The 18,625-nt window shown below is 43.3% G+C and overlaps 1 protein-coding gene across 1 annotated transcript in view; it reads left to right on the top strand.

Annotated features, from left to right (window-relative positions):
* The window catches only part of PLEK (pleckstrin), a 30,409-nt gene extending 16,635 nt beyond the window's left edge, over window positions 1–13,774 (top strand). The window contains exons 3-9 of the mRNA XM_033142700.1: window positions 374–555; window positions 4,351–4,442; window positions 4,980–5,164; window positions 7,937–8,041; window positions 9,809–9,892; window positions 12,135–12,204; window positions 13,611–13,774. Of these exons, the coding sequence (XP_032998591.1) occupies window positions 374–555; window positions 4,351–4,442; window positions 4,980–5,164; window positions 7,937–8,041; window positions 9,809–9,892; window positions 12,135–12,204; window positions 13,611–13,750 (858 nt within the window). The 3' untranslated portion in view covers window positions 13,751–13,774. The remainder of the gene's footprint in view (window positions 1–373; window positions 556–4,350; window positions 4,443–4,979; window positions 5,165–7,936; window positions 8,042–9,808; window positions 9,893–12,134; window positions 12,205–13,610) is intronic.
* Window positions 13,775–18,625: the final 4,851 nt, after the last annotated feature.

Genomic DNA, 18,625 nt, shown 5'->3' with positions numbered 1-18,625 from the left:
TATTTAGTCTGCAATCCTATACATACTTACCTGGGCAATATGCGCCATTGAACTTGGTGGAGATTACTTCTGAGTAGGCAAGTGCATGCTTGTTCTGTTAGTTGCTTGTTAATATAAGCTGTGCTACCAAATAATATCTAACCTGCACACACACTGTGCCTTTAGAGCACATTTGAAGCATATTATTTCTCTCACAGAACTCTGAGCATTGTAATTTGCCCTTCAGAGAGTTATAATTCCAAGCAACACTTAGCAAACTACAAGTGCCCAGAATTCTTTGAAGGGGGAAATGTGCGTTAAAGGTCACTCTAGGGTGCATGCAGCCCTTATGCAGTGGACAGGTGTAAATCATTATGAAATGGTTCTCTTCCAGTTTGTCATGAAGCTCACTACTGCCAAGCAACAGGACCACTTCTTCCAAGCCTCTCATCTCGAGGACAGAGATGCCTGGGTGAAAGACATCAAGAAGGCCATTAAGTGCATCGTGGGAGGTCAACGATTTTCTAGGAAATCTACCAGGAAGTCTATTAAGCTTCCAACAACCATCAACCTGGGGTTTGTTAAAATAGACTTCTTCAAAGTGCCGTATTTTTCGGACCATAAGACGCACCTATTTTTTAAAGGAGGAAAACAAGGGGGAGGGGAAATATTCTGATTCAAACCTGGCGGCGGAGGCTGCAGAGGAGAAAGCTGCTTTTGGGCTGCACGTTCCTCCTCCGCAGCCGCCGCAGCCAGCGACAAAGGGGCGGGGAGAATGTTCCTCCTTCCTCCCCCACCCCTTTGCCGCTGGCTTTAAAGCCAAGTTGGGGAGAAGAGGAGGACGCTATGGTCCGTCCCTTCTCCCCAGCTGGCATTAAAGCAAGTGGGGGGAGAACTGCTAGCGCCGTGCACAGCATCAGGGCAGCTCTCCCCTTCCGGGCTGCCAAGTCCCACCCCCTGCCGTCGCCCACCTCTCACTTTTGCGAGCGGCGGCAGCGGGGAGGAACGAGTAGCATCTCCTCCACTGCCTGTCGCCGCCCCCTGGCTCTCGCTGCTTGCTTGACAGGGAGCCTTCGCTCCATAAGACGCACAGACATTTCCCCTTACTTTTTAGGAGGGGAAAAGTACGTCTTATGGAGCGAAAAATACGGTAATATTTAAAGGACAGGAACATATCCTTTTGTTTACTTAGGGGCTAATTACACATAAATGTGATGCTATGATTTTAAAAAAGAAAAGAAAAGCAGCCTTGAGAGATGGAAATTTGGGCTGGAGAAAAAACAAAATAATAAAAAAATTTAAAAAAAATTCCTTCCAGTAGAACCTTAGAGACCAACTAAGTTTGTTCTTGGTATGAGCTTTTGTGTGCATGCACATGAAAGGTCATACCAAGAACAAACTTAGTTGGTCTCTAAGGTGCTACTGGAAGGAAATTTATTTTTATTTTTTATTTTGTTTTGACTATGGCAGACCAACACGGCTACCTACCTGTAACTGGGCTGGAGAAGTGATGGGAGGGTAGAGGAGTGTTTCATCCTTTCCCCAGCTCTCCTTCCCCCCCCCCCCAATCGCATATCCCAGTTGTTTATCCTCCAATGGAGCCTGAAAAAAATACATATTAAAATTGTGAGTAGAGAAAGGATTAAACACACACACAGAGACATCCTCTTCTCCAAATTCCCATCTCTCAAAGCTGCTTTTTTAATTTGTTTAAAGGGTATGTGTGTGTGGAGCTATTTTAACGGCATTCACGCTTGGGTTGTAGTAATCTGGTTTTATTTAGTCATCATTTCTTTGCTTTCCTGTGACAGTAGCTGTTGGGCAGATATGTAGGCCTCTGTCATTATTATAAATTGGAGCTTTGTTTCTCCTATTCCCAAAACACACAAGAAATTCAGAACCTGGCTAGAACAAGGCACTGAGATTACAAAAGTTTAAAATGTTAATTGACAGAAGAAGAAGTTGGCTTTTTTTTGGTTTTGTTTCTAAGTCCACTTGCAATTTGACTTTCACTCAGATTAAGTGAGGATAAGAACACAAAGAGCCCTGCTGGCTCAGTCCAAAAGCCTATATATAGACCAGCATCCTGTTCTTACAGCAGCCAAGTAGATACCCTGTTTCTCCTAAAATAAGACATAGCCATAAAATAAGCCATAGCAGGATTTCTATGCATTTGCGAAATATAAGCCGTTCCCCAAAAATAAGCCATACCCCGAAAATAAGCCATAGTGACGTGGTACCTCCCATTAAAACAGCCTGGAGAGGTGTGGCTATGCAGCATACCGATGCAACACGGTTAAAATAAGACATCCCCTGAAAATAAGCCATACTGTGTTTTGTTGAGCAAAAAAAAATATAAGACAGTGTCTTATTTTAGGTATGTGTTGAAAACCCACAAGCAGGACATGAGTAGACCAACACTCTTCCCCACTTGTGGTCCTCAGCAGCTGGAAGTTAGAGCCATCCTGCCTCTGAAAGGGGAAATTTGTGCTCTGAATTTGTTTAACATCCTTTCAAAGCGATCCAAGTTGGCGGCCATCACAACATTTTGTAGAAGCCAAAAGTCCAATCTTTGAGGGAAGCAGGTTTATTGTGCAAGAGCTCCAAATCAACTTTAATTGTGCAACCTGAGTTTGCTGGAACGTGATTGAATCCCACCAGAAAATAGTGACAGCCTGGAAGCACCCTGTGTTTAGACCTAAGTCTCTATGATTATCTCAACTGTGTAGCGTGGACAAAAGCTTTCATGGAAAGGCCACTTGTTAGTTGTCTAAGTAATAAAAGCATGAGGTGAGCCTTCTTAAAGGATGTAGGCATTTCCTATGCCTGCCTAAGGCAGGGGTAGGCAACCTAAGGCCCATGGGCCACAAGCGGCCCACGGGGGGTCGTTTAACCGGCCCACTAGCCACTCCCGAACTGAGCCGCCCGTTCGGTGAGTCCCCGTGCGCTGTGCTAAACCGGCACACTGTTGTGCGGGGACTCGCTTCCGTGGTGCTGGAAATTGCGCCTGCGCAGATTGCGGAAATCGCAGGCATGCGCTCATGCGCGTGCAATCCAACCCACAGAGTGAACTGGCCCAGGCGAGGTAAACCTTGCCGACCCCTGGCCTCAGGGGCGTAACAAGGGGGGGCGAGGGGGCGGTCCGGCCTGGGTTCCATAATGGAGGGGGTGACAAATTATCAAGGAACAATTTTTTTAAATTTTTTTTTAATGCCTGCTCCGAAGGTCTTATCTTACTATGCTAGGGATTATATAGCTATATATGAAATTTCATGCATATCGGTTAATATCTTGACCCTCCTCCACCAAAATAGCTGTTCACTTGGCTGTTTTCCTATGTCATGAAGGCTGAAATTTCAGTTCAGTGGAGCACTTACTGTTCCCAACCCTAACCCTGTGGAAAGCCATCTAATTAGACTTTAATTTGATTTTGAGATGTTTTTAGGAGGTAATTTAGTTATTGTTTGATTTTATACCAATGTTATGTATCTGATGTTAGCCACCCTGAGCCCGACTTCGGCCGGGGAGGGCGGGATATAAATAAAAGTTGTTTTTTATTACTTGTTATTATTCCTTTGTAAGAATATGAAGTAACGTAAAACCATTTTTGCGGGTCCATTAACACAATACCAGCCTTAAGGGAAATTAAGGGAGATATAAGATATATGTTTGTGCTTTGTTAATGTTTAGTTAATCTATGTACTTATGCTATGTATCTTTGTTATTTTCATGTATTTTTGTAATCTTTATTATTATTATTATTATTATTATTATTATTATTATTATTATTATTATTTTTCTTTGTAAACTTTGAACTTAAATAAAGTCTATTTTAGCATGGGGGAAAAAAACACAATACCAGCTATCCTGACTGTCAAAAGCTCCCAATCAGGTGTTGCTTTCTCAGCCCTAGATGACAGAGTCTTCTGATTACACGGAAAATATGTGCTCCACTCTGAGTTATCTGCAGTCATTGGCAGAGGAAGGAGGGGTGCGGTGGGTGCAGTTCCCCCAGGTGTCATCCTTGAGAGGGGTGACATTTCCGCGCCACCCCCCTGGGACGCTAGCCCCACCCCCGGGTGCACAGCATGTGCCAGAGCAGCTAGCTCTGCCTCTGTCTGCAGTGAGTGGCCTCATGAAAATGGTGGTTTTAAAAACAGCCATCTTGGATGCCCCTATATGATGTGCTCTTTTTGGTTTGTTCATCTGTATAGAAGCTCCCCACAGAACACACCTGGTGCTATAATTAGTGAGTCATTAAGGACTGGAGTTTGCAGAGCCCCTTTGATGCATTTGCAGAAGGAATTTAAACCGCAAAGAGCCAAATCAAACATTGTTTCCTAATTCTGCCTCACTTCTCTCACCGCACAGTGAACTGTATCTCTCAATGAAAGACCCAGACAAAGGGATACGAGAAATGAAGCTGGAAAAGGACAAGAAAATTTTCAATCACTGCTTTACAGGTAAAGAGCTCTTATTTTTCCCTTTCAAAAAATGCTCCGTTGAGTAAGACAGGTGCTAGAAAATGGAGTCGCGACGGGAAGCAGTTTGACTGGAGGGAAATGTCAGTTGCCATTCCAAAATAGTTGAACCTGCTAGTTCCTGAGAAAAATGTCCTATAGATATTGGACAGAATGTGGCGGCGTTGAGAGGGGAAATTGTTTTTAGTAGACAGAATGTGAAAACCTCATGGTCAAGGCTTTCCAATGAAGTGGGCTTGAGTTTTGAAAGCTAATACCACAGCAAATTTGTTAGTCTTTAATATGAACTGGACACAGCCCTAAATACTTCATATAATTTACATATTCACTGGCAACTGAAATATTTGGCTCAAACCAAGTCCAGATATAGTCACCGCTGGCTTCATATTTCCAAACTGTAATTGCAATTTGAATTTAATTGAGAACACATCTCTTTGATTTGCTTAACTACTTGCAGACTACAGTACTTCATTTTGTGCCTTTCTGCTCACACACCTTGGTTCATTTCCTTGCCCTCAGGTAGTTGTGTGGTTGATTGGCTCCTGTCAAACAACTCTATCAGGAATCGCCAAGAGGGTCAAATGTTGGCATCTGCCCTGTTGAACGAAGGTTATTTTCAGCCTGCTGGAGATATATCCAAGAGTGCAGTTGAGGGCCTGTCAGAAACTTCCTTCCTTGACCACGAAGACGCCTATTATTATTTTGTAAGTAGCAATGCACGACACTTCTTTGTGGGTTCGCCGGAGGTGGAGGGGCACGGGAACCCTAGAAAATGTAGCTTTGCAGATTGGCTGCAATATGAGGGTCTCATCTAATGCAGTCTCTGTGGGTAGGTGTATACTGTATGTATGTGCATGTATATTTCCTGGTACTACACATGGAATCCCCATTGACTTTTTTCTCAGGGTATATACTCCATATTGCTTAATACAGATTAACCACCTTTCACTACTGCAGTTGGTGAGATCAGAGCTGAAAGGTGGTCTCTTTGGTGCAAACGTCTTCAAATATTGATACCACCTGATTGGCCTCCAAAGTTTCATGATTCATCTAATTTCACCTTCAACCACTGGAAGGAATTTTTTAATTTTTATTTTGTTTTGACTAAGGCAGACCAACACAGCTACCACCTACCTGTAAAGTGGATGTGTTAGTTATGCAGTAACAAGGATTGATGCAGTAACAGTCAGTTACAGGACTGCAGCATTGGTTTGTCCCCACCCACCCCAGCTGCCACAATTTATTTAATACAATGTCTTTAGATTTATATCTCTGCTTCCCAGCCTTTAATTTATTGCAAAGCACTTGGGAGGAAGAATGACTTGGCACTCCTCTGCTTCAGCAAAAGCAGCAGAGCAAGCCAGCATTCCTCCGAAAGCTAGTGACTGTGAATCACTGAAGTGTAAGAGCTGGCCTCGGTTAGCTGCCATTTCATAGGAAGCTGCCTTGTGTTCTTCTGTAAATGTATTCTATTTACATCTTTGTGGGTATTTTCCTAACCTAAGAGGGTTAATTGTAAATATATGACTCCAACCATTTCCACAGGCCTTCTGGAAATGCAGGGTTGAATTCAATGAAGTTCTACTCAGGGTAGACCCATTGAGGTTAATGGGCTGAAGTTAGTCGTGTCCATTAATTTGAATGGTTCTACGCTGAGTATAACTAACATCGGATACAACCCAATGAGTGGGAATCAACAGAGTTGCTGCATGCATAGAATGTGGTCTGCTCATGCAATGGGCCTCCCTGATGTCAGGGACCGGCTGGATCAGGAGGAGTGGTGGAAGCTGCTAGCCCAAGAAGATGACAACTTAGAGCCCAGAGCCTGGCGGTGGGGGACTGAGGAGCAGTCAGCAGAAGGGATGAGCTGGGAACTGATAGAAGCAGGAGACCTGAGCGGTCAAGGGTGCAGAGACAGTCCCAGTCCTACAGACTCTCTTCCCCCTCTGACCCCTCACTCCAGGAGGGTCCTGTGCCAGACAGGCCCAGAGGAGGACCCCACCCCCTCAACGCAGCCTTCATCTGCTTGGGAGGAACCTAGAGTGAGAGGCTAGAGGGCAGGGGCATACCTAGAGCTTAGTTTCAGCAATGCCTTCATTGAGTTAAGATGAAACAGGGACATTGAAGTATTGTTGGTGAGTTGTTGTTGTTGTTGTTGTTGTTTTGCTAATAATCTAATTTAATTCCGTGCCTTCTGTATATGTGTCTACCCTGTGGATGACCTGGCTCCTTGACAGCTCCTTGACACCCCCCCTCTCCACCCCACCCTCTAATCTGCTCTGGAAAGTAAGAGGAGCCCTCAGAACAGGGTGGGTGGGTGGGTGTGAATGGGGGCAGGAAAGAGGGCAAAGTCCTATTGCATGAGTGGACCTCATTCCCCATCTTCATACCCTACTTAGCACTACAATGAATTCTATAAAAACAGACCTTAGATTTGGTACATCCATCCTAGTGAGTTTGAGGTTCTACTTTTAATCTAAATGGAGCTTGCGGGGGTGGAAGAGGGAACGAACCTTCTCTTTCCCCTCTTACTTCCCCCTGTTACACTGCTTGATGACTTTTGGTATTGGAGCTTGTGGAGTGGTTTTAAGCAATGAAGCATGGGAAGGTAAGGCGTGGGTACCGTACATTGCACTCCATCCTCCCGTGTGCTTCATTTCATGACAAAAGTGCTTTATAACCGGTGCACAACTTGTTTGGCCTTAAGACTGGTCTTCTCAGTCTTCTGTATGCATGGTTATCTAGATTGCCAACTTCATTCGCCAATGCTTTCTAAGGGAATGCTAGTTGCATAGCTGTTGGCAAGCTCCCATATAATCAGTCCTGAGGTTCTACAGCTCTAGTTGGCAACTTATTAAAGAAAGAAAAACAAACAAACACGTGCCATATTTTGTCGCTGAACAATTTTGGTTGTGCCACCTGACTCACTCCTCCATGACAAGGGCTTCCCTATATTAGGCCTTCTAAATTTCTTCTTCATGGAATGCAGATGAAGACAAGAGTTATTTAACCCTCCCTTGACCCCACCCCACCCTGCTCCAGTGTGACAAGTGACAGGAAGAAAGAACACTCCCCATATTCTGCATATTGGTTGCTCAATCCATTTCCCTCGGATTTTGACTTGTGTGCACAAGAAAGCATGGCGAGAACTTTCTCTGAGCCTCCAGTGTGAGTGTAGTGGTTAAGAGCGGTAGACTCGTAATCTGGGGAACCGGGTTCATGTCTCCACTCCTCCACCTGCAGCTGCTGGGTGACCTTGGGCTAGTCACACTTCTCTGAAGTCTCTCAGCCCCACTCACCTCACAGAGTGTTTGTTGTGGGGGAGGAAGGGAAAGGAGAATGTGAGCCGCTTTGAGACTCCTTTGGGTAGTGATAAAGCGGGATATCAAATCCAAACTCTTCTTCTTCTCTTCTTCCACACATTAAACTCTTTCGGGTGACATTAGCAACATGGTCTTGTTCTTTCCTTAAAACAGGCCGACAGTGGATTCTTCTGTGAAGGGAATTCCAGTGATGATGATGGGATCTTCAAGGAAGAATTCAGAGGCACAGTAATCAAGCAGGGATGTTTACTGAAACAGGTTGGTATAGACCTTGTTTGCTGTGATGGCTCAGAAAAGCAGTCAATATAGTACAGAAATATCAACCTTCTTAGGAAAACTGCCTGTGCTGAGACCTCTCTTGACTCTCATTGCTGTGCTGTGTAGAGGTAACATCCTGTGTTGTGTTGCTCAGTGGCAATCGGCTGGTGAAACAGGGCATTTTTCAAATCCTCCAGGGCGGATGTGACAATAGATCTGGTTTTGCCCAATTCCAACAGAATTGCAACACAGCTGTCACGCACGGGGCATATGAAGATTTTATAACCATGTGACTCACTGAGCTTGTCACGTGCTTCATGCAATCCTAAGAAGAAATTGCAGCACTGAGAGGAAATGACCGCAGACTGAATCCACTGTAGAACTTTGGCCGTAAATTTTGAGGCACTTTCAGGAATATAAGTGGCACAGTATCCAAAATGTGAAGGGAAAATGAATTCTAAACGTTGTATTTTCTTTCTAGTGCTTTAGAGACATTCTTCAGTCTGAATTATTTCAAGAGATACTGAGTTTTATAAGAAAGCAAACGTACCACTTTTTAAAAGGGTGTGTATTTGGTGTTACCCAAGCGAACACTTTTAAGAGGCTTTTTTGGATGTAAGCATTGGTGCAAGAAAAGCTTGCATGATAGCTAGTTTGAGGCTGAACAACATATTGCCTAAGGTCTACAACTGACCTGTAAAAGCTGTTGCCACAGATCTTCATTCCTTCTTGGGAATAATATTCATTATAGTATGTGCTCTAGACCAGGGGGTCCCAGTCTGTGAGCTTCATTGAGGTGGTCCACAGCATGTTCACAGTAAATTGTCATATTTTTTATTGCTTCTTTTATTTCTTATATTGTATTTTATTGGACTGCAAACTGAATTCTGTGGAAGGCAAATTGTTAAAAAAAAGAGAGAGAAATAAAGGAAGCAATGAAAACAGTAAGAAATCATACAGCATCTAGCACATCTCATTGCAATTGCTACAAAAGGCAGAAAGAATCATTAAGTGGTGATTAGCAATTTTCAAATGGTTCATGGGGAAAATGGTTTAGAGCAGTAGTTGCCAAACTATAATGGCTATTTCTCACCCAAGAAAGAACCAGCAGCCTTTTGAAAATGAAGATATGTGGCAATTGGTTTTAGAGGTCAATTTTAATTGCATTGGGAATTCTGTAGAAGGGTGACATATACATCCCTAAAACAAAACAAAACAAAACAAAATAACTTTTAGGGTCTTGATTGTGCTGAGGTGAGCAAAATCAGCAGAACTCCAGCAAAACCCACGGATACTCTGCTCCTGACATTCCTGGGATGCAGCCAGGGTTTTTTTTATAGCAGGAATGTACCTTTTAAAAATTAGATAATTATTTTTTGGGTGGGGGGGGGGAGGAGCTGGAACAGATATACACCCAATGCCTGAGCCAAAAATCCACCTATATCTATAAACAATAAAGTTGTGGCCATTTCTAATCCAGATCACTGTCTGCTTGAATTGATAAATAATATCTTACATTTAGCCACTGCCCAGGGGGGTAGGGGTGGGAATAGAGAGAGGTGTCACAATGTGACTGGATCTGCAATAAACAAACAAACAAAAAACTTCTTGGTGAGTTTCCCCATCTCCCCCCCCCCAAGAAAAAAGCACTGGGTGCAGCTATCACAACATTCTCCCTTAGCTACCACAGCGTTCTTCAGTTCTGTTTTTGGGATTTGTTATTGCAACGCAGAAAATGAAAGTCATACATTTATTACACTTATTTAGGGGCACCGGAGGAAAAACTGGAAAGTACGAAAGTTTGTCCTGAGAGAAGACCCTGCCTACATGCATTACTATGATCCTGCAGGGGTAAGCCCATTTTCTGTCGTTTTGCTGGAGCACATTCCGAAGGACATTTGATATGAAACCCACCTTCAGAATCATGGGTTTGGATGGCAGGATTGTTTATGTGAATTGTGTTCAGTTGCTGGGATCTCTCCTCTTGATAAAAAAAAGTATCTTCTTTTTTTAAAAAAAATTAATTTATTTTATTGAACAAGAAAAACCTTAAAATTCATTCCGTACCGACATACATTACATACATTCCATAAATTATAAAGATTATAAAGAATTGAAATAGAAGGGGGGAGAGAAAAAGAAAAGAAAAAAAAGAAAAAAGGGAATTAAAAGAAATAAAAGTATAAGTAGAAAAAGAATATACTTGCATCTGAAGTAAAGGTAAAGGACCCCTGACCGTTAGGTCCAGTTGCGGACGACTCTGGGGTTGCATGCTAATCTCACTTTATAGGCCGAGGGAGCCGGCGTTTGTCCGCAGACAGCTTCCGGGTCATGTGGCCAGCATGACTAAGCCCCTTCTGGCGAACCAGAGCAGCGCATGGAAATGCCGTTTACCTTCCCGCCAGAGTGGTACCTATTTATCTACTTGCACTTTGACGTGCTTTCGAACTGCTAGGTGGGCAGAAGCTGGTACCGAACAACGGGAGCTCACCCCGTTGTGGGGATTCGAACCACCGACCTTCCGATTGGCAAGCCCTAGGCTCTGTGGTTTAGACCACAGCGCCATCCACTTCCTTTGCAAGTACACATCACCAAAAGAAAAGAAACTTCCAACCAAACCCATTGTACTATTTTACATTTAAGCTATTATTTACACAGTTTCCTCAAGTTGTTTCTCTTCATCTTAAATCTGACTTTTTCCAACAATTACTTTATATTACATGGCTCATTCCATATCTGCCAGGAAGCTTTGAGATATTCCTTAATTACTATCCATTCCTTATTAACTTCTTGTGTTGAGTTTCCTCTCACTGTTCCCGTTCTCCTTGCTAATTGTAAGTACTCTATCAATTTGGCTTGCCACTCAATCTTTGAAGGGATAATTTCGCTTTTCCAATTTCTTGCTATTAGAATCCTTGCAGCTGTATTTTCAGGGCTGTATATTCTAATATATTTTATCAGCTTATTTATAGCCCACCTTTTGGGGCATAACTCCACTCAAGGAAGCTTATGTGTAATAAAAACGCAATACAATGCAAAGTGAAACAAAATCTAAATGGCAGCAGTACAATAGTTATTTAAAGCATGGGCTAGTTAAAATAGGGTTGCCATATTCCAAAAGTTAAAATCCACACAAAGTTGTTGAGGGTTTTTTGGGGGGGGGTAGGTCAAAGTTCTTTTTGGGAACATCTCCACACAAAAAGGAAGAAGTTTGGGGGGTTTGGGGGGAATTTTAATGGATTTTTAAAAAAAATTACACCCCTCCCTGCTATACGTCTGGGTTTCCCAGACATTTTGCAAATTCGGCAAAAATCCACCTGGACGCCATTCTGCTGGCTGATTCCTGGACATGTCCAGGAAAATCTGGACATATGGCAGCCCTGAGTTAAAATAAGTGAATAAAATAACTGAATAGATTTATGCAGCCAAAAAAGCTGTATGTTCTAAAACAGCTCTCTAGTTTAATCACATTTAATAAATACCTAAATAAAGGGGAAGCATCCTAATTTTTTGGTGTGTGCAGTGAGTACAAAATGCACCTATTTCAGAAAGGCTTTGTCAAATGAGCTTCAGTCAGCAAAGTGGCTCCCGTTCCCCAACTTTTGTGGCTTGTTCTGTTGTTCTAGCATAGTTTTTCTTCCATCTGTTCTGACCCTCCTGCCAATACACTGAGTTCTAATGCTATGTATCAGAGAGATAAGGGGGGGGGGGAACCATGTTTGTTACTTCCACATGGTTCATAATAACTCCCAGTGAAACCTACTTTCCTTCACCTTTCTCCTACATTGAAGAACCCCGATTTTCTGGTTTTACTCCTCAATTGCCTACAGCCTGTGCCAACACAGAGGGGGGGGGGGAGAGAGGAAGAGAGAGGGAGAGAGGGGGGGAGAGAGAGCCATAGCCATGTCCATCTCATTCCAAAAAGGAGTTTTTAACCAAGATAAGAGACTCAAGTTCTTCATGATTTCCTCCTAAACACATACACGGATGGTTGTAATAATTTCTATCGTGTTAGTTTCAGCTGGAAGCGAAAATGGTTTCCAGAATGAGTTTTTAGCCAAGCTAACCATGGTTTGATTTTGAATCATTTCAGGGGGAAGAGCCACTTGGAGCCATTCACTTGAGGGGTTGTGTGGTGACAGCAGTTGAAGATGCACCAGATGGTAAGCAGGAGTGCCATGCATGTTAATCATTCTAAGAAGTCTTTGTAACACTTCTGGTGGTGCCTCAGACATGCCTTCCTTCCTTCCTTCCTTCCTTCCTTCCTTCCTTCCTTCCTTCCTTTGTAAGTCTCCAGTCCTCTTAGAAAGAAAGTTGTGAAGCAAAATGTGCCGATATCTTCTAAGAGATTTCTGTGAAACAAGAGTGGTATGGCCGCCTTGTAGATTTCTCCTGGTACTGAGGAATGCTGCCTCTTGGTTTTAGACAGCAACAGCATCCGTCAGGAACAGCATTGTATAGTTGACTTTCCATCGTATGCATAAGATTGTCAAGGGCAGAGCCATCTTAAGCATAGATGCCAGGGGTGCAGGGCACCCGGGAACCGGGCTCTCGGGGGCACCAGGCCGAGATTCCGGGGCCCAAGAGTTGGGAAGAGCCCAGCCATTGGTCGGAGCGCCGCTAAGGGCTCTTCTGTGTGCAGCTCGCCTCGGGTTGGTTTGTTGCGCTGGGCTCCTTATGTTTCCTGTTTTCTTTTCCTGAGCAGAGATAAGTGTGGTCTCAGCACCCTTTAAAAAGGTTGACAACTCTGGGGTTCCCCCCCTAAAAAAAAGCTGACAACTCTGGTCAGCCGGGGGGGGGCGCAAGGCGGATCTTTGCACCCCGGCGCCACATATGCTTAAGACTGCCCTGGTCAAGGGTTGGTTACCACTCTAGTTTTGTGTTATGCCACATCCCCTCCATGGCAGCCATTTTGTGATGGGCAGCTCCAGCACGCTTTCAAAATTCAAAATGTCCCTGGTGGTCTAAAAAGGTTGGTGACCCCTGCTTCTTAACATATTCGAGGCCTGGAAGCAAATGGCTCAAACACCCAGTTTTGTTGATTCCCAACCTGGGGCAGTCACATGAAAAAAATCAGCATCTCCTTCTTAATATGTCAACTAGATTGAATTATCTTTGAATGTGAGCTGAATTGAATGTCTTTCCCCATCCCTATTTCCTTGTCATAAAGGCATTTTGATCTGTTCATTTATGCTTAAATCTGTCTGCAGGTAAAACCAACGCTGGCTAGAATTTCCTTGTGATTTATTCTGTCTTTTCAATGTCAGAATTCAATATCCATACCTAAACAGAGCATGAGAGAGGCTTTGAAAGGGGGTGGGAACAACGATCACCATTTCTGACCATTTAGTGCTGGCTTAGCTAACCATGATGCTGGCAGATATGACTCCCAATTTCAAATGAAATACAGGCTTATAGATGTATGTAGACTTGATTTTCTCCGTGGGATTTGGAAGAATTTCAATTGTGTTGGCGATAGTCGTGTGAAAATTGAAGAGACCATTGAGCCAGAAGAACTGAAACAGCTCCCAGACTCCTTCGCTCACAGTCTTCTTTCTCTCACAATTAGGCAAGAAAAATGATGTCGGGGGGAACCTGTTTGAAATCATTACTGCAAATGAGGTCCACTACGTCTTGCAAGCAGCCACCTCGACAGAACGTACAGAATGGATCAAGGCCGTTCAACTGGTTTCCAGGACTGGAAAGTGAAGAACGATAAACTCTAGCAAAATACTAGTGCCTCTTGTTCAAAGGGTTTCCCCACACAGCTGGCTGTCTGTAGCTTTGTTCTCATTCACGGATACCAGGGTGGTTATAACTCTGAAACTTTTATTTGGCAATAACCTGTCTTAGAATTAGCACAGTATTTCATATGCTTGTGTCCTTTTCGCTTTCTATACCTTCCCATTATCCAAAACAGGATCATTTGGCCTCGTCGCAACAGTCTGTAAAGTTTTCTCATGTATACCAAGTAAAGTAGAGTTACAGGTGCGTAGCCGTGTTGGTCTGCCATAGTCGAAACAAAATAGAAAATTCTTTCCAGTAGCACCTTAGAGACCAACTGAGTTTGTTCTTGGTATGAGCTTTCGTGTGCATGCACACTTCTTCAGATACATTCTGTTTCAAGTCTGTTTCTTCAGATACATTCTGTTTCAAATAAAGTAGAGCTACTTTAAGGCAGATGCATGAATAAGTGTTAGGTAACCCTTATGATTTCTGCATATGATAGTGGTTTGGGGGGGGGGGAATTGTTTGTAAAATGAGTTTTGTATTTAAAAAAAAAACCCTCATCCTCTTCACATATATGTGTATCTGTAAGAAGCTCCAACTGAAATAAATGGAGTTCTATTTGCCCTAATAGTATTAGAACTATAGCTAATGTCATGGAAATATATATATATATTTGAAAAATGAACTTGCTTTTCTGTCTGTCTGTTTGTTTGTTTGTTTCTTTCTTTCTTTCTTTCTTTCTTTCTTTGATGAGCCAATGAGAAGAATGGTGAGGATTATTATTTTAAAAATACATACATATATATATAAATACACACACTCTGTCTCACACGCACCCACATCCACACAGCCAGCACTACTGTGGTCACTAAATAGGCCACAGGCTGCTATTCTAGATACGAGTATGGCTTGTAACTTTAACCCAAAGCTGTAACCCAAAGTTATGATGGGGAACTAGGGCTGGCCCAAGACACCTTGCTGCCTGAGGTGAACCAGAAAATGGCACCCCACCCAGAACTGTAGTTTGTCAAGGGTGCTGGGTTAGAGCATGGATAGGAATATCAGGCTCATGGAGTCTTTTTTACTTTAATTGTATGATGCATAAGTAGAAATAAACAGAAAAATATACAAATCATACAAATAGACAGAATAAAGCCAGAAATACATAGATACAAACATAATGACATAAACTGCAATCAAAATATAAGCACTATACTCTCCTAAGAAAAAGGAAAAAGAGAAAATAAAAATAATAAAATGATTAAAAATAAAAAATAAAAAGGTGACTTCCAACTAACTCCATGTGGTTCTTTACTTCTCATATCTCTGGTTGTCTGTAATGATTAAATTTTGGAGAATCATTCTAATTACCTGTGAGGTTTTTATTCTAAGCCAGGGGTCAGCAAACTTTTTCAGCAGGGGGCCAATCCACTGTCCCTCAGACCTTATGGGGGGCCGGACTATTTTTTTTTTGAGGGGATGAACAAATTCCTATACCCCACAAATAACCCAGAGATACATTTTAAATAAAAGCACACATTCTACTCATGTAAAAACACGCTGATTCCCAGACCGTCTGTGGTCCGGATTGAGAAGGCGATTGGGCCGGATCCAGGCCCCAGACCTTAGTTTGCCTACCCATGTTCTAAGCTAAACCAAGTATGATTCTGGGAATCGGTTCTCTTCATATAATTTATGAAGACTTCCCACTCTCTCCTTATTCTCTCTTTAGAATAATTTCTTATTAAACCTGTGAGTTTGGCCAATTCAAGGTATTCTGACAACTTAAGGACCCATTCTTCTTTTGTTGGTGTTATGTTACTTATCCAATGTTTAGCGATTACTATCCTGGCCGCTGTTACTGCATACGAAAAGCAATCCTTTATTTTCTTTTGGGATGTCTGTTGTTAATAGGCCACTCTGGGGCAACTCACCTCATCTCAGGGACAGGCCGGCCCTGTGAAGAACTTGTGGTCCTCTGGGTGTTGTTCAGCTCCAACTCCCATTAACCCCTCTCAACATGGCCAATGGTCAGCGCTGACGGAAGTTGTATGCACTAAAACATTGGCTCAAGATTGCAGTGTTTGAGCTAGGGGAGGGTCTATATCAACGCCTGAACAATGAGGAGTATGCCAGCAACTGGCAGAAAACCATGGCTAGAAAAGCCACCTCTATTGGTCTGGCACCCCCCCCCAAAAAAAAACTCTATTGCTTGGGTTATGAAGGTGCCCTAAAGACTCTAAAGCAAAGACTCTGGGATGTTGCACACAGTGACTTGCGATGTCGATCACACGCAGTCTGCAGCCCGCTGGCAGTGGGAGTGCAGTATGGGCATGCCTTTAGGTTGACATCTTATATTAAAAATCTGACTGTTCCAAAGTACCGAAGGCTATTCACAAAAGCCAGACTTAATGTCTTCCCTTCTGCAGTGCTGAATGGCCGATTGAGAGGAGTTCCTTACCAGGACAGACTATGCTCGTGTGGCCAAGACATTGACTCTATAAAACATATTTTGCTGCACTGTGTGAAATTCGAACAAGCCAGGGCTGAACTGATATTACCCTTGTTAGTACCATTCCCGGGAAAATCAGAGGCTTACTACGCCAGGTTCCTACTGGAAGACCGGACAAATGACAGAACATTAGCAGTGGCGAAGTTTCTATCGGGTGTCTGCAAGAATCAATGATCCCTATTCCCAAGTCTGTATAAAATGCTTATGTAACCTGAAGGCGGGCTGTCGAAATAGTGTACTGTTTTTAATGAATTGTTGGGTCTCTGGACCGTAATAAAAATTGTTGTTGTTGTTGTATTCCAACAAAATCATATCGTAAGAGCTTATGCACGTTATTGTTAATGTTATAAAATCAAAGCAGCTATGGTAGCTTCTCAAAAGGGGATTAACCGTACCACATTTATGACAGGTAGATCCAAAGTTTTTTGTGCTAGCCACCTTTAACACCTGCTTCTCTTCCTTCACCCCACCCCTTTTAAAGACTATGCAGTCAACTGACTGCTCAATCTAGCCCTATTCTCATGTTTGGCCTGTTCCACGAAGTTCTAAGAAACCATTCAACAGAAGGGTGCAACTCAATCTCCTAGGCTGCTGAATTAAAGAAAGACAGACAAACCTAGCCAGGCGGGCACCACGAGTGCCTCCTAAATGCAGAGTTGAGTCAATACACCAAAAGGCAACAAGGAAAGCAACCAGGCGGAGCAGCAGTGCAGTGATTCACTTCCTCCTCAAAGTGGTTCCTCCCAATGCTCTGCCGTTTATGTGGTAAATGAGTCGGCAGTGGGGGGTCAACACCATAGAAGGAGCAGTAGGGGAATCAGATGAGGTACGCCTTGCTGGAGATGAGGGAGAGTGTGCCTGCCTGCCTGCTGCTCCCAAGCACTCTGAACAGAAGCTCTGCCACTTAGGGGAAAACACTTTAAGAGATTGCAACCAAGCTGAGGATATCGGACAAAGACACTACTGCTGCTGATACCGCCGGCAGCTCTTCCTCTGGTGGCACTACGGCTGCTACATAGATGCTGCATGCTGGTTCTAAGCTTTATAGGGCACACACTCACTCTATGTGTGCTGTTTGCACACTGCCTGTGTACAATGTACTGGACTATGTAAAGGTAAAGGACCCCTGGACGGTTAAGTCCAATCAAAGGTGACTATGGGGGTGTGGTGCTCAGCTCAGCCAGTGTTTGTCTAGAGACAGCTTTCCAAGTCACATGGCCAGCATGACTAAGCCGCTTCTGGTGCAATGCAACACCGTGACAGAAATGGAAATGCCATTTACCTGGTACACAGAAACCCAGTTTACCTTCTCGCTGCAGCGGTACATATTTATCTCCTTGCACTGGCATGCTTTCAAACTGCTAGGTTGGCAGGAGCTGGGACAGAGCAACAATTCACCATCCCTCCTCCCTAAGCACTGTGACTGGATTCTAGTCCTGGATTGGAAGCTGGAGCTGTCATTGAGCAAAGCTCAACTCCTGTCCAGTCACCACAGCATTCCCCTAATATGGTGGTGCTTTGCAACACTTTGAAGACAGGCTGTCTGGCTTTCTTAAGCAATTGTCTTGGGAATCTCTTCCCCTTCTGTCCTTCCCTCACCATACTTTTCCAAAGTGATCAACAAGGTGGCATGGGCAGAGCAGCATTGTTACCTGGTTTCCCAATGTAATACATCGCTGTGGGAGGGGTGAGGCCAAGGGGAACTCCACATGGTGCAGACACAGTAGTGGGGCCAATCTTGCTGTTTCACTACTGCTTGCCTCCCTCCCATATGTTTAATTAAGGTTTGAAAACCCCAATTAAACAAGTGGTTTGGAGTAGGAGAAGGAGACAAAGCCTCTCTTCTCCCTGCCTCCTGAACACGTGTCTTATTAGGATTTAAAACCCTTAGGACTGGCCCCCAAGTTGATTCACTTTGGCTACAACACTGTTCTACAACACTGTTGCTAACTTCAAATTATGTACATTATGCATATATTTACATATTTCCAATTTCATCGTTGGAAACATTTTATTTTATCTTTGTTTTTGCACAAGCAAACAATTTCTGAATTTTCAGTTTTCACAGAATAATTTCAAAGCACCTTATAATGAAATAAAATGAGAAGTAGTGACTGGCTCAGGGATACCCAATGAACTTCATGGCTGAGCCAGGACATGAACCTGGGTCTCCCAGTATAAGCCCAACTCATAGAAGCTTCTACATACTTATAATGAGCTCCACTTAAAAAATTAAACAGATACCACACGCATCTTGTGCAAAAAGGATAGACAGATGAGCTTATGTAAGCTATGTGAAAGTGGAATGAGTTCAATACTCATTACCTTGAATTTCACAACTT

This window comes from Lacerta agilis, chromosome 3, assembly GCF_009819535.1.
Source record: "Lacerta agilis isolate rLacAgi1 chromosome 3, rLacAgi1.pri, whole genome shotgun sequence".
Lineage (NCBI taxonomy): Eukaryota > Metazoa > Chordata > Lepidosauria > Squamata > Lacertidae > Lacerta > Lacerta agilis.
The sequence above is the reverse complement of the archived record's forward strand: the minus strand, read 5'-3'. Positions and strand labels throughout refer to the sequence as shown.